At 41.3% G+C, this 14,256-nt stretch overlaps 1 protein-coding gene across 3 annotated transcripts in view; it reads right to left on the bottom strand.

Annotated features, from left to right (window-relative positions):
- Nucleotides 1-8,418: 8,418 nt before the first annotated feature.
- The window catches only part of PRRG1 (proline rich and Gla domain 1), a 40,421-nt gene continuing 34,583 nt past the window's right edge, over nucleotides 8,419-14,256 (bottom strand). For 2 of the 3 annotated variants that reach the window (XM_054837202.1, XM_054837193.1), the window contains exon 4: nucleotides 8,419-12,660. In XM_054837202.1, coding sequence (XP_054693177.1) covers nucleotides 12,136-12,660 — 525 coding nt within the window. In that variant the 3' untranslated portion in view covers nucleotides 8,419-12,135. The remainder of the gene's footprint in view (nucleotides 12,661-14,256) is intronic. The other variant, XM_054837212.1, reaches the window with a different exon arrangement.

Below are 14,256 nucleotides of genomic sequence, written 5' to 3' on the forward strand. Positions count from 1 at the left end.
CAAAGGAAAACACCTTTTCTGCACACACTACATGATTTACAGTAATCTAGTTCCCTCATTTTCTGATAACCCAGGGCTCAGCTCATAGATTTTACATTGTTTTGATGGAAGATTGAACAAAACTGTTTAATACTTGCCTCCTGCTAATAGACCGTGACCCTTTAACTTTGTTTCCTATCACTGACGGATGGTGCAGCAATGCAGCCCAACCGCTTTCCCTCCTGCCCACTCCAAAAATGAAAAGGTGATAAAAGCAGCAGATGAGATAGGAAGAGGCAAACATCTGTTGAATCAGTGTTCTGTGACTTAAAGATGTTTCTCTGAGCCCTTAACCCAACAGACTGTAACAGCTGAGGATGCCTAAAACAAGAAACACTTGGGAGAACTTTGCAGCTGAGCAACAGGAGGATGTGCAGCATCTTACGCTGTTCCTAACGTTACAAGCTCCAATTGCTTTTCTTCTCTAAATCCAGATTTATCGTTTGGGGCCATCACCAAAATGTTCTTCGTTTTTTCACTATGAAACAGATGGCATAAATGTGCCCTGTGATTTTATTGCTATGTTACAATTTCATCGTGTCATGCTCAAACCAATAGGTTCATTCAGTCTGCAATAAAATTTTCATTCAGCTGTGCTGCCTATGGATGCGTTGAATAAAATGGCAGTTTAAAACGTTTCAAGTTGCTAAATCAATATTTCATTATTTGTCTCATATTGGTTTTATCAGCGATAGAAACAAAGCTCAACAACAGATAAAAGCTTGAAATGGTTACTTGGAAAGATGTAATGAGAATGGACTTTTGCACAACCACTGCCTTTTTAATCTTTTCATTTTTTAATTCAAGCTTAATACATCTTTTCCAACATGATGAGATTAGACAAAATTGCTCAACTCTGTTCTTTGTAAGGTTAGTCAAGCTACCAGCTGGAAGAGTCTTTCTCAAGGTTATACACAAGTGAAAGAAAACTTCTATTATAAATTTACCTTGGAATAGGCTAGAATAAAAAAGAAAGCCTCATCTGTGAAGGGGTGTTCTGAAGAGTTTCAGTTCAAGAGGAACATGACTAAAGGGAAAATACCTGAAATACAGCAAGATTTAACTCCCCTCGGTTCTGTATCAGTGCTTTTCAACCACAGCAAGAGTCAACCATTCAACACATTTAAAGCCAGAGGCAGGTACAGGAACTTGCTACTCTAACCTCAGAGGTATTCTCATACACATGGTAGAGCGGACTTGATAGGTGAATACATAAACATATGTAGAAATCCATCTTCAATCACTTCATTGATTTCTTAAGGTGAAATACGGCAGGTCAAACTATCGGTGTTACAGCCGGAGCCTTAAAAGGGAAACAAGGAGGAGACATGCTGATGACAGAAATTATCTTCTTCTACAAGAAAAATATTGAAAATCTCTTGGCTTCAGGGGACACTTTATCTACTTGCCCTGTAGAGATAGCCTTATAGACACCACCAAAGGAACAGAGAGGTGATTTAAAAAATCCTGATAAATGAAAGCACCTATCTGGTTAGGCAATCCCTACGTTTGCTGGGATAGCCTCAGCGTTCCTGCACGCCTCCCTCCCCGCTGCCTCGCCGCACGCCAACGAGCCTCCGATTAACCCTCTCTCCAGGCTGACTCTTTCGCACAGATACCAGGGGTGCTGGCACTGGCTGATCCAGTTTAGCAGACCAGTATCTCTGGTTGCCCTTGAGGGTGGTTGGTACTGTGTGACTGATCCAATATCCCCATTTTGATGATCTCCTCACTGTGGATTTGCGGGGTATCTTGATATCAGCCGCAGCACGAAGGCAGGCCAAGTCAAAGCAGAGAAGTCTGTGTTAACTAGATCCAAATATAGACAGTAAAGCTAGAAAGATATCAGAGATATGCATACATGAACAAACCCAAGGGATATGGAGGACTTCTAACACTCCTGTAGTCTTACTAGTGTAATTGCTTCAATTGACCTGGCCTCTTCCTTTTCTTTTTCTCTCTTCCTTTTTTTTTTTTTAATTAAGAAAAATACTAGACTATTATTTAATTGTATCACTTTCTTTACATTTGGCATTAAAAGAGACCTTTTAACATTTCTGAGTGCCCTTCCAATAATTAGACTTGCAAAACCCACCCTGTAGCATTCTATTAAAATTAATTAACTCACCTGCCAGGAGTTTAAATAACAAAGTGAAGAAAACAATTTGTATCAGGCACTGGACGGTGATGGCAGGAACATTTCAAAAGCGCACACACATAATTTCTTTATACTCCCTTCAAAGCCTTGTAAAAAATGCAGCTTTTACAACATGCCCTCAGGAAATTAAAATTAAGGCCACACGAGTCAGAGAGAGAGAGGTGACTCCATGGACCTGGAAAGCTTTTGATGCTCACCCAACATCCTCTGGAGCACAAATCTAGCTAAGGTAATTGCTACCGGTAGTTGCAGGGCTATGGCACAAGGAGAGAAGCGATCTCCCAAGCAGAGAGGTCCATGGCAGCTTAGGGGTTCGTAGAGCAGAATGGCTACCTCAGGCCAACAGGCAGCCGGCACAGGTCTCACAGCCCTGCAGAAATACGCATCTCACTCGTAGCTTGAGCAGTTCTTTCCGTGTGAGCTTTGGTCATGCACAGCATGTTGCAATAGGCTGGTGTTTAAGCAAAAAAGGCCTCTTAACAGTGACAGCATCTGCTTCTCAGAGGCATTACTTTATGGTCAAACACAGAGAGCAGGCCAGGCAGAGCGGCTGCTACCGTGGGGCATGCGCCGCAGCAGCCTGCGCTCCAGGACCACATCCCAGTGAGCTCTACATCAGTGCGTCCCCCTCTTCTTCAGGAGGGGGAAAGGACAGCATCTCTGCCACCCAGCAACACCTTCACCAAGTCTGTGCTGAATGTTAGCCAGCCTCAGATCAACACAGACAGTGGCTGTGATGGTAACATACGGTGTCATCGCAGCCTGAGGAGGCTATCGTCTGAGAAAGCAGAGGGGAACGCCACGAGGAGAAGGCTAGCGTCTAGCAGGGTAGCATCTTACAGCATCTCGCCTCTGAAATCTTGTGGAAGAGGAGCATTTGTTCACAACTAACAATAGCAATCTCTTTAAAAGAAAGGGTTATTGAAATGATGTTGACTGCTAGCAAGACAGTTAGTTGTCATTGTCATCAGCACAGAGGAGATGCCAAGTGAAAGGTCCACAGGCTGTACCTGACTGTGAAGACCCATGTCTGACAGCAAAATGAACCCTACGGGTCTTTACCCTTTGCAAGCCCTGGCACAGAAAAGCTGCTGGGAAAGGGAAGGCCAGAGGGAAGTGAATGTTTTGGTGACATTGGGTAGCGCTACTCAGCTGCCTGGGACAGCTTTTTGCATGTGTCTTGCCCCAAAACAGGAGTCTGAGAGGGTCTTATGCCTTTAAAGTCCCTCTCAGAGAAGCATTTTCAACAGTATGGCACAAAATTTGGTGTAGGAAGTACTGGTGAAGTGAGATGGTTTAGTCAGCCTCATCAAGATAAACATGTTTTTACACAGCAATCTGGAAGTCTCTGGACAAATGAGCAATGTTGGATGATCTTTTTTCAGCTGAGTTGCTAGGAGACATCACTGTAGTCAATCATATAGCCATCAACTACTGCTGCTCAGGAATTTTTTTAATAAACTCTTCTATACTGAAGAGTAATTCAGTGAAGATAAAATTGCTCATGCGACCATGCCAGTTTTGATGAAAACAAGCAACAAAACCTGCAGTGGCAGAGACTTTTCAGGTTCCAGATGGAATTTGTGATCCAAAATTATAATGGGGAAGTTGGTGCCACCAGCATACAAAAACCCCCGGAGGAGTGGCTCAAACCCACACCCTGTGATAGCCCTTAACAGAAAAATACTGATCTGCTTTCCAGCAACTTGTAAGAAGCTAATTAAGTAAATTAAGTCTATGGTAAGTAGTTTAAATTCACTATCCACAGAAATCTGCATATACTATAGGAAATATCAAGGGATTTTGAAGTTTGAAAAAGATGAAGCCTACTAGCCTAGTGCAATGTGCAAAGCAACCTAATACCCTGCGATGCAGGAAACTCACGTTCCAATCCCTGAGTCCAGGCGCGTGGGTGAACGGCAAGGTCAGGGTGAGAACCAGCCTTCCTCGTGGGCTGGGGGTTTGCTGACAGCCCCAAGCCACTGAGTCTTCTGGCGCTGGTATCATGATTTTGTGAACAGTCTTCAGGCTGTCAATTTTGTGCTGATGCAGAACAGTAAATGTTGACATCTGAAAGCATTGTGCAGGACAGAAAAAGCTGTTTCTAAACACTTCTGCTAGTGGAGGAGACCGTAGCATTTTCACAGAGTCAAGCTGCCTGTGTGGAAAGGCTGAAAGGTAGTGAAAGTGGCAGCACAAATAGGTACGGAAAGGGAAACTGAGCTACAAATAACACTTTATAAAGCGGAAGAAAATTTCAAAGAGAAAAAAAATTAGAAATTATTTCCAAAGCTACGTTTCTTCTGAAGAATCTGCACAATAAAAATATCAACTTTTCTGCACTTTGATATAAGACCATGTGAAAGATTTCAGGGGGGGAACAGAACAAGGAGGTATCATTATTCGGCACTGTTATTAAATGAAATGCAAAAATCAGCAAGAGGAAAAAAACCCCAAAACCAGAAAAATGAAGCGTCTAGCTTTTTACCATGACTAGACATATCTGACTAAACAAGCTAGACATCCTTTCATTTTGCAAAAAGTTATGCAACTGTTAAAACAATTCCGAAGCTCAGAACAAGAGTAAGAAAGTTGCGTAAGTGTTAGTAACAATTCCTACAGCTGGTAACAACTCTACTCTGAGCAGGGCTTGGGCCGCTTTGCCCAGCGCAGGCTCTGCGGAGCTGGGCAGGCTGTTCCCAGGGCGCGGGGGCATTACGCCGGGCACGGCTGGTGGAGCCAGGCTGCACCAACGCGGTGTGGGCGTGGGAGAGAGCCGTTCCCAGGGCACTGTTAGAGCCACGCAGACGCTAAAGCAATGTTCTGTTGCCTCAAATTCTGATGAGCACCCACACGTGGAGAAGAGAACCTAAAATAGTACAATATGCTGATTGTGGGCAAAACCCACAGAAGCCCCAACGTAGAACTGACTGGGTTGTGCTGCCTGTCAGGGTGCCGAGCCTTCTCCCAGCCCACGGGGCTCGCTGTGCCGGCGGACGGGCTGCTGCCCGCAGGACACAAGGAGCCGTGCCGCAGATGGCTGGTCCTGTGCCAAACCCTCTCCGATGCAGCGGGGCCGCCCAGGGCAGCAGAGTCAGGCTTAGGTTTGGGGTTAGCACTTTTTGTTTGCAAGGAAGGCAGCTGTTTGCATTTTATTTACCTTCAACCTTCCCCACTCGCAGGGTACTTTTGGAGAGGAATTTGCTCACTGCTGCCTACACTACTAGCAAATGAACGTGCAAGCGTGCCCAGCATTTGTTGTACTTTTACCAGCACTCTTGAAGTTGTAGGTGAGTTGGAAATGACCTAAAATATGATTTCACGCGGCTGTTGAATAGAAGAAGTACATTCAGAGACACCGACCTACTGTTCAAAAACACAAACCCACAAGACAGCATGCAAAAAGGGGATACTGAGATTTAAATATCACCATCGGGAAACACAGCAGCCATCAACGTGGGACTTTCTGGTTTTATTTAAAACTCTGGTGAGGTGGGTACATACAAAAAATTTAGTCTGACCAACTCTCATACGTGAGGTTTTCTTTCAGAGGGCAAATATATTTTCACTTCATTCACTTGTAAGGAAAAACCTATGGTTACAATAGAACCATGAACAGAAAAGCAGACAATACAAAAATGAAAGGAAGAAAGAAAACATAACAATTCTAATAGTAAATGGAAATAAATTATTTGTGATAAGACAGTTTAGGGGTACCAGCTGGGGAAAATTTTTGAGCTGGTCACATTGTCCTTATTTTTCTCTGACAGTATCACTTTTCACAGAAAATCCTGGCAAGAAATGCTGTCTGCAGTGGTTTTAATCTTGGAAATGATCCCCGTGTGGTGGCTGCATTAAGACTGGAAGTTAAAAGGCCGCAGCTGGTAACAGCCCGTGCCTCACCACGTGTCACAGCAGACCGATGCCTGCATCTGGCCCCAAATGCCGGCATTCAGCCCTGTTTATTTTGTCCGGCACTGAAATGCTGCGTGGGGTGCAAGGCAGCAAGGTAAGGGGACAAGGAAGGAAAGGAGGCAAGCCTGGGTCCCAAGATCTATACGGACCTCGCAGTATGCAGTCATTGAGTAAACAACTCAAGTTGGTTGCCACTGCCAGCAGCAGTGGTTGAGTAGGAAATAAAGAAATATTATATTGGGAACCTCTGACCTATGGAATTGGTCCACGGTCTGTTCTGTGGGAAAACACATCCTATGCCACGGGAAAGGTCAGGGAGAGAGTCTGGTACAGATTACTCCTTTTACAGAGATTTTATTGCTGGGAGTATCAAAATAAATTTTCTGAGTACTTATTTCCTTCATGCTTTAAACTTCTCAACTAACTCTGGGAGCCACACAGGTATGTACAAAGCTTCCAGTCAGAAAAGGAAAGGGCAGGTCACGCTAAAAGGTATTTTGAATCTTAGTTCATAGAATCACACAGAACAGTTTGGGTTGGAAGGGACCTCAAAGCCCATCTAGTTCCAACCCCCCTGCCATGGGCAGGGACACCCTTCACTAGACCAGGTTGCCCAAAGCCCCATCCAACCTGGCCTTGAACACTTCCAGGGAGGGGGCATCCACAGCTTCTCTGGGCAACCTGTTCCAGTGCCTCACCACCCTCACAGGGAAGAATTTCTTCTTTATATCTAAATCTAAATCTACCCTCCGCCATTTTCAACCTATTACCCCTCATCCTACCACTGCACTCCCTGTTAAAGAGCTTTCCTGTAGGCCCCCTTTAGGTACTGGAAAGGTGCTGGAAGTTCTTGTCGTTTCTAAGACAGGGGAAACAGCACAGGAGTTGGTGTGTTTTTATTGCATGATACAGTGAGACAGGACAGGGAAAGAGGACACTTGTCCCAATATTTACAGCAAACATTGTTGCAGAAAGCTAAATATTAAGCAAATGCTGCATAATATATACAATTAAGAAAATGTAGGCAAGGCCTTTCTTGAACTGACTTGTTACTTAGCATTCGATAACTCACTGCCAAATCAAAAATACAATTACTGAGATCCCACTGCAAAAGAAAAGTGTAGTTCAACTTTCTGGCAAAGCTCAAAGCTCAATTACCCTGTAGCAAATCAATCAAATGTGTGTGCAGCAAGCAATGAAATAGTACAGATGTCACCTCACTTTCAGCTGAACATGGTTTTTCTTCTTTTTAAAAATCAGCAAGTAGCACTAGGAAATATTTACAAAGGTCACGTTATGCAGAAGATAAAAAGGAATCTATCAGTGTGATTTAGAGCAGCAGTGAGGCGTTCAGGGCATACGAAACAACAAATAATGAACATTCATCGCTAGTAACCATGTGCGATGATTTGGTATTTTATAGACACCGAGATTCACGATACCAGTTTAACGTTATATCCGCCGCGTTTCAATAGCTCCAAGTCGGGCACGGGGAAGCAATCGTGCATTGCACCATGCGCAAACACGTTGGCCAGTGCTGACGGATGCATGGTCAGGACACCGAAGGTGCCACAGCGAATACCACTGAGGCGAACGCAGAGCGTTCTGTTTGGACGGTGCTGGTCCGAGCCACGCAGATAAAAGCTTACCGGGGGCGGAGGGGGGGGAGCAAGGTGCTGCAATAGGAGCGTGGCGGCTTGCAAAGTCACACGCGCTTTGTTGCTTCAAGTGACTCCTTTTGCGCTTTTGTTACGACCAGTACAAAAGCGCACCGGTGTTCACGAAACGCAAAGATCCGTAGCTCCGTACCTCCTATCGGGTTCACTAACATCTTCAACAGACTCCAGGCGTGCGGTAAGCCAAGGAAAAATACCAGGGACATATTACCCTGTTTACCAGCAGCTGCGCAAGAAAGGATGACACAAAGTTTGTCCTGACTGGAATGGAGATCTTTAGTTTCCAGCAGGGATCATTACGCAAGGTTAGTTTTTTTGTTTTTTTGGTTTTTTTTTTTTACATCATTCCCAGACCTGATGCCAAATTTTGAAATCACTTTCTTTCAAATGGCTGAAGCCAACTTTGAAATTGTCCTCTGATTTAAAAATGTTTCTGCTAGAGTGCACTGTTTCAATTTGTTGTAACAGAATAATTTCTGCTTTCCCTCTGCCTGTGATTGTTACTTAGCGATGGCTATGACAAATGCTTTTTTTTTTTTAAATGGGAAATAAATTTACAAATCTGGTTAAAATTTGAGCCTGAATTTTGAAAGAATATCAAGTCTACCTGCAAACAAAATTATATTTACATATTGTTATCAAAACAATTTATTCAATGCAACTGATTAAGTACATATAACAATGGAAATTAAAACGCCACTTAAATACAAAGGTAATTCTCACCGTTGTTGTGTAGAATGGACATTTTGAAACATTAGAGGCATCTTAAAAAATTTTATTTAGCATATCCAAAAACAAATGTTACAAAAAATTTCTATAAACATAGGCAAAAATGTTTAAATAGGATAATTTAATGTAAACCAAACCCCTTTAAAATACGCAATACTGTAATCAGAGGTTATTTACATCCAGTGAAGACAGAACATCCTTCACTAATGCTAAATATCACCTAAGCAAGTAATTAATTTCCATAATTTCTTAAAACAGCAACATTTATATTTAAGTTAATTTTAGTAGATAAATCATCTCAGTCCTAATACAAGATGAAATTCAATGATACATTCGGAAGAAAGGCAGTATCCTGACTATTCATGTCATCAGTCAAGACAGTACTGCATTCAAACTTGGAAAACCTTTAGACAGGTACAACTATAAGTTTATAATATTTATTGCATGACAATGCAATTACTGGATAGATTAAAAAAACCTAAGTGACCCCCCAAAAAAAGCTGTATAAAAACCCAGTACAAATGAAATTTTATTTTTCAATCAGATTAGAAAAGCTAGCCACAAGACTAAGCTATTTTCCCACATTTCACAAAACAGAACAAAGTAATTCGTAATTTGACATTATTCCAACATGGAGAAAGCTGTTCATGTCTCAGAGGAAATGCATTTGGATAACTGTCCCATGCAAGTTTTGCTTCATTATGAAATTTATTCACCAAGACATAAGTTTATAGCCCACAATGGCTTTCATACTCATGTACATGGAAAAGGCATAGCCCAATAAATTTAACTCATAGATCATTTCAGATATTTGGTTGTGGCTTTTTTGGAAAGACAAGCATCACTTTTGCATTGCACATAAAAGTATCTACAGGATACAGCAACATATTCAACTTAGGAGCCAGAAACATAAAGCTGTTAAAAGTGGTAGTGGAATACAGAGCAATAAAAAAGGAGGGGGAAAAAAAAAAAGCCAGCTCATCTCTAAACTAGACTGCCCATGTTCAGGGGATGATGACAGTTGCTGAATGACCTAATGTGAAATGGGTTCCCTACAGCAAAGTCTTACATCCAAACAAAAAAAAGTTACTGCTAAAACTACCAGCTGTGCTGGCAGGCACAGGAGATGCCAATATGGCATGGACATTGAAATACCAGCTCTTTTTGAGGTGGTTCCTGCATGTTGAGATGAGGCACTTTTTTTTGGTAATGTCTGCCTAAAGCAGTATATTAACTGTTGCTCAGTATGAAAGGAGCTTTAACTTCTATAAGTGGCAATTCAGGACACACAAGAGCTAAAACCACTTCAAAAGAAAAGGTCAGACAGTCCAAAACCAAGACCCAGGCAATTCTTACCACAAGTGTCCAAAACATATTGTACTTATCTGCCCAACATCTATTATAAATAAGAGGGTTTTTTTTGACAACAGTTTGGCCTGGAGTTCATCCATTAACTGTAATACCACTTGCCTTAGCATCTCAAGATACCCAGAAGACAACTTAGGCAATCTACTCTTTTCCAAGAATGACAACATAAAATTAATCATAAAATCCTACTTCATTTGTCAATGCATTATATGAAATTCTTACAGAAGTGTGCATATACACACCCATGTATGACCATACATTTCAGCAGCTTTCTGTAAAATTCCTTAGGGAAAAGCCAAGCCAAGCCCCCATGAGATGGTAGACACCAGCACATCTCAGACATTAAGAGCGATTTCAGATGGATGGCACTAGTATTTCATTTGGGGTCTTTGGAACAAGATGCAGTTTGGGGTTCTGCTGTAAGAAAGCCAACGTAACACAGTAGTCCTTCAGGGCTAAATACATTTCAGTTGGTGCTAGTTGGACTAGCAGAACACAGAACAATACTAAAGATAATGCCACGCTACCTTGGTGTGGGGGGAAAGAAAACTGAAGTGAATATTCACAAGCAAAACTGAGCAATGAACTTTTAAATCAAGCTGGGGAAAAAAAAAAGCCACACTACAGCTTACACCACCTAAACTACCATCAGTGTCTAAACTAGGTGGTTGAAATTCTGTACAAGCCTCTATTCTAACTTGCATTAAGTCTGACAGAAATCCACATCTCTTCAGCCTCAAAAAGTCACTCCAGACTAATGCTCGGGGCTACGCCTGTGCTGTGTCCTTAGAAATACAACACTGCGGGTCCTCGTGGTTCTGCCCCGCGGCTCACAGCTGGAGAGAGCGGAGCCAGGCTGGCCACACAACTTCTGGAGCCAGCCTGGACTAACATATGCTTCCCTGCACCTCTTACTCCGATGAGCACTTGCAACCTAAGAGCTGTGAAAAAGTAGTCTTGTGTATGCTGAGAAGGGAGTGCGCTCTAAGAATTCATGTAATGGATAAAAGTGCTGCTCTGTTCTTAGAAATAATGAAAAATGGAAATAGATTTATTTCATTATAACATATTGTTAACTTTTGCAACAGAAGCACCTGGTTGGAATGCATACGCAATAAATATATTTATTGTTGAAAAAAAGATATCTGTATTCTCTGCAGAGGATTTCCACAGCCACCAATACAAGGTGCACACATGGTACGTGTAAGTCGTATGCAAGAGGCAGGAGATTATCAGGATTTGAGGAAGGGTTTTTTATTTCATAGTTGGGGGGGAAAAAAAAGTCACATACACTGAATGAATGCTTTGCCTTTTTTTCCCTTTTAAAAAGGAAAATAATACCTTTGGGTTTATCTGTTTGTGGATAACATCCTGGTCCCAGTGAAAACTATAGTAGGAAGGCTACAATCAGGATATTATCCACTCTCGAGTATTTCAGTATTTCCCTATTTACCATTGCATGAACTTTCAAGTTCTAAAGTTAACATACGCACACTTCTCACTTCTAGAATACACAAGTAAAAACAGATAGGAAAACAGAGAGGAAAGGCAGAACACAGACAAAAAAAGTACACCATTAAACTCACTAATTAGTATCTTGAATTGTTAGCTTCTAAACATTTACAGCATTTTGAGTTGTAACAGAAAAAGCTTTAGAATACACCTCTTCTGCTAGGTCTGAAATTATTGCTATTATGCCAGCATACTCTTAACGAGGTACTGGTTTGAACACAAAGGCATACTGCTTTCAGCCTTCCAGGGACCCAGGATAGGGTGCAGCATGTTAACAAAAATCCAAGTGAGAAAAAGGAACCAACCAGACAAGGAGGCAATACTGCAAAATCAGTCCCGTTTAGTGTAAATAACTATCTACAATGTTGCTTAAGGATTCCCTATTTCAGGCAATTCCGACAGTCTGCAGTAAGAAAGAGGGGGGATTCAACAAATCTTGTAGGGAATGTGGACAGCGTTTGGAATAAAACAAGTGACATCCCACAAAGCAGAGGTACTTTTGAGAAGTATGACAGAGCACCACATTTGTATCTGTACTACACTCTTAATACAGATTCTGTATCTTTGAAGATTTGCTGTAGGGGAAAAAGAATCCCAAACCCAAAGAACAAGTGAATCTAACCCAAAAGTGAAATTCATTGTACAAGTCCATTAAATTACAGAAATGCATAATAAGCCAAGATAAAGTGCTACAAAATGATTAGTAATTTTTAAAAAGTCCATCGCATTCTTCTTGCTTTACTTCGTACTGGTGACAATAGGAGATAGTGCAATTGCACCGGCTGAACTGGAATTCACAATGTCTTCGTATTGCGGGGGTGGATCTAAATGTTGTTCTGTTTCATTTCTTCTCATACTGATTTCACCAGTGGCTTCCTCGTATGAAGGAGGAGGATCACAGTTTGAGAGCCTTGTGGATATTGAGTCTGACTGTCCATCCGTATAGCTCAGAGCTCCTGGAGAGAACCCACTGACTTCATACATTTCCTCCTGTGGGGAATGAACAATGCTGAGAGGCGGCGGAAGAGGACCTCTGCCATCAGCCACAGCGCCATCACCCATCGCTTCGTGGGTTCCCCTATGCGCGTACACTGACTGTCTACGCATTTTCTTTTTAAACAGGCATCTCCATATGACAAAAATGACAATGAGGATAACAAAAAGGCCAATGATTAATGGAAATGCAAGGTAAAATGAATACCAGGTATGTCCTGTGTTACTTTCTCCCTGAAGTCCATTTTTGTAGACTTTCCAGAACTCCTTCTAGAAGAGCAAGACAGGATAAGTCAGAAACCATATGACAGTTAAAAAAAATAATCACTGTAATCAAGTTGTTTTAAATGAATGAGAAAAAAAGGCATTTCAAATACTGATGATTAAAATGAGAACTGGTATGGATAAGCACACACATTCAACTTTCAAATTTTCTTCTGATGTGATTAGTGATACAAAAGGGGATTTGTTTTTTAAAAATAACTCCTCACTGCTTTTAAGATTCCTATATCTGCACTTAATATCTACAAACGTACAGCACAGACAGAACCAGGTAAAAAAAATAAAAAATAAATCTAATTAGCATTGCACATCAGCCATCTGGTGGATTGAAAATTTTCAGCACCACTCAAGGTAAAAGTTAGGGGTTGGATTGTTTTTAAAATTGTAATTATATATTAATACAATTTGACAGGGAAATACTGTTTTGGAATGACAGAGCATTTTGGCAAACCACAACCGTGTTGTACTGCCATCTCATAATTTAGATTTCCCTCACCCTCTGGCTCATAAAGCAATTGTTGTCAGCTTATTTTGAGTTGATTCAGATTCTCTGTTTATAGTTAAAAATAGCTCCAGTACTATGAGAATATCACACTGCTTATTATATTCTAGAAATTTTGACAACACAGCTACACATAAATGGAACCAAAAGTGAAAAGTGAAAATATGAACAACTGAAAACAAAGATGAAGAGGTACACCAGTACTTGAAAGCACTCTTTGCTATATTAATATGCACAAGCAGGAGCACAAAGATCACATCACCATCCAATTTTCTCTGCAGTGAATGCTATGAAAAAACAGTACAAAGAAAAGCATACCCTGCCTCAAAAAAGTAGTCATCCTCACCTGTAGTGTAAGATCTCTCGTACTAAGAAACACTTCCACTGTGTTTTATAGTCATGTATAATTGAAGAAAAAAATAATTAAAAAAGACACTCCCCCAATCCATGCAGGAAACTGAACACTTCAGTTTTCTTTAAAAATGCAGAGATCTGATCCATTTATACTCATGCCAGCATCTATTTTAAATGATAGCACACATCTCACATGCAAGTATTTATAAATAGTCCCCAGGTCAAACTGATACTGTCATTGCTCACTTGTTAGTAAATAATGTATTCAGGTCACAGACTGACTGACTTTGTGCGCAGACAAATCAGACGCATAATTTTTTTTTTAGTTCAGGACTGCTGTCACCTGATCACCATCAAACAGATAATGCCACCAAACTGATCTCAGAGGCAGCTTGAGTCCAGAAGTAGCACGGCCCCTCTAGCGTGGAGGCTAAGCTTGCCCTGTGCAAAGCCAGGACCAGGACACAATGGGCAGATCACATGCTCACAATCCTTCTGAATCACAATTTACTAAAGTTAAGAGCAATACCATGTGCATGAAACAACTGGCTATCCTGTAGATTTTCTTTTTTAAAAGATAAATTCAGTGGTTGTTCTTATCCCTATATTCAATGCAAGTTCCAAAAAAGAAAAAAAAAGTCTTAATTCCTACAGCAATCCAGGATCAGACATTTTTCCTAAATTCCATGGCTTGACATCACAAGCAGTTCATCACAGTGCCCCTCTTT

Source organism: Grus americana, chromosome 1, assembly GCF_028858705.1.
Source record: "Grus americana isolate bGruAme1 chromosome 1, bGruAme1.mat, whole genome shotgun sequence".
NCBI classification, from domain to species: domain Eukaryota; kingdom Metazoa; phylum Chordata; class Aves; order Gruiformes; family Gruidae; genus Grus; species Grus americana.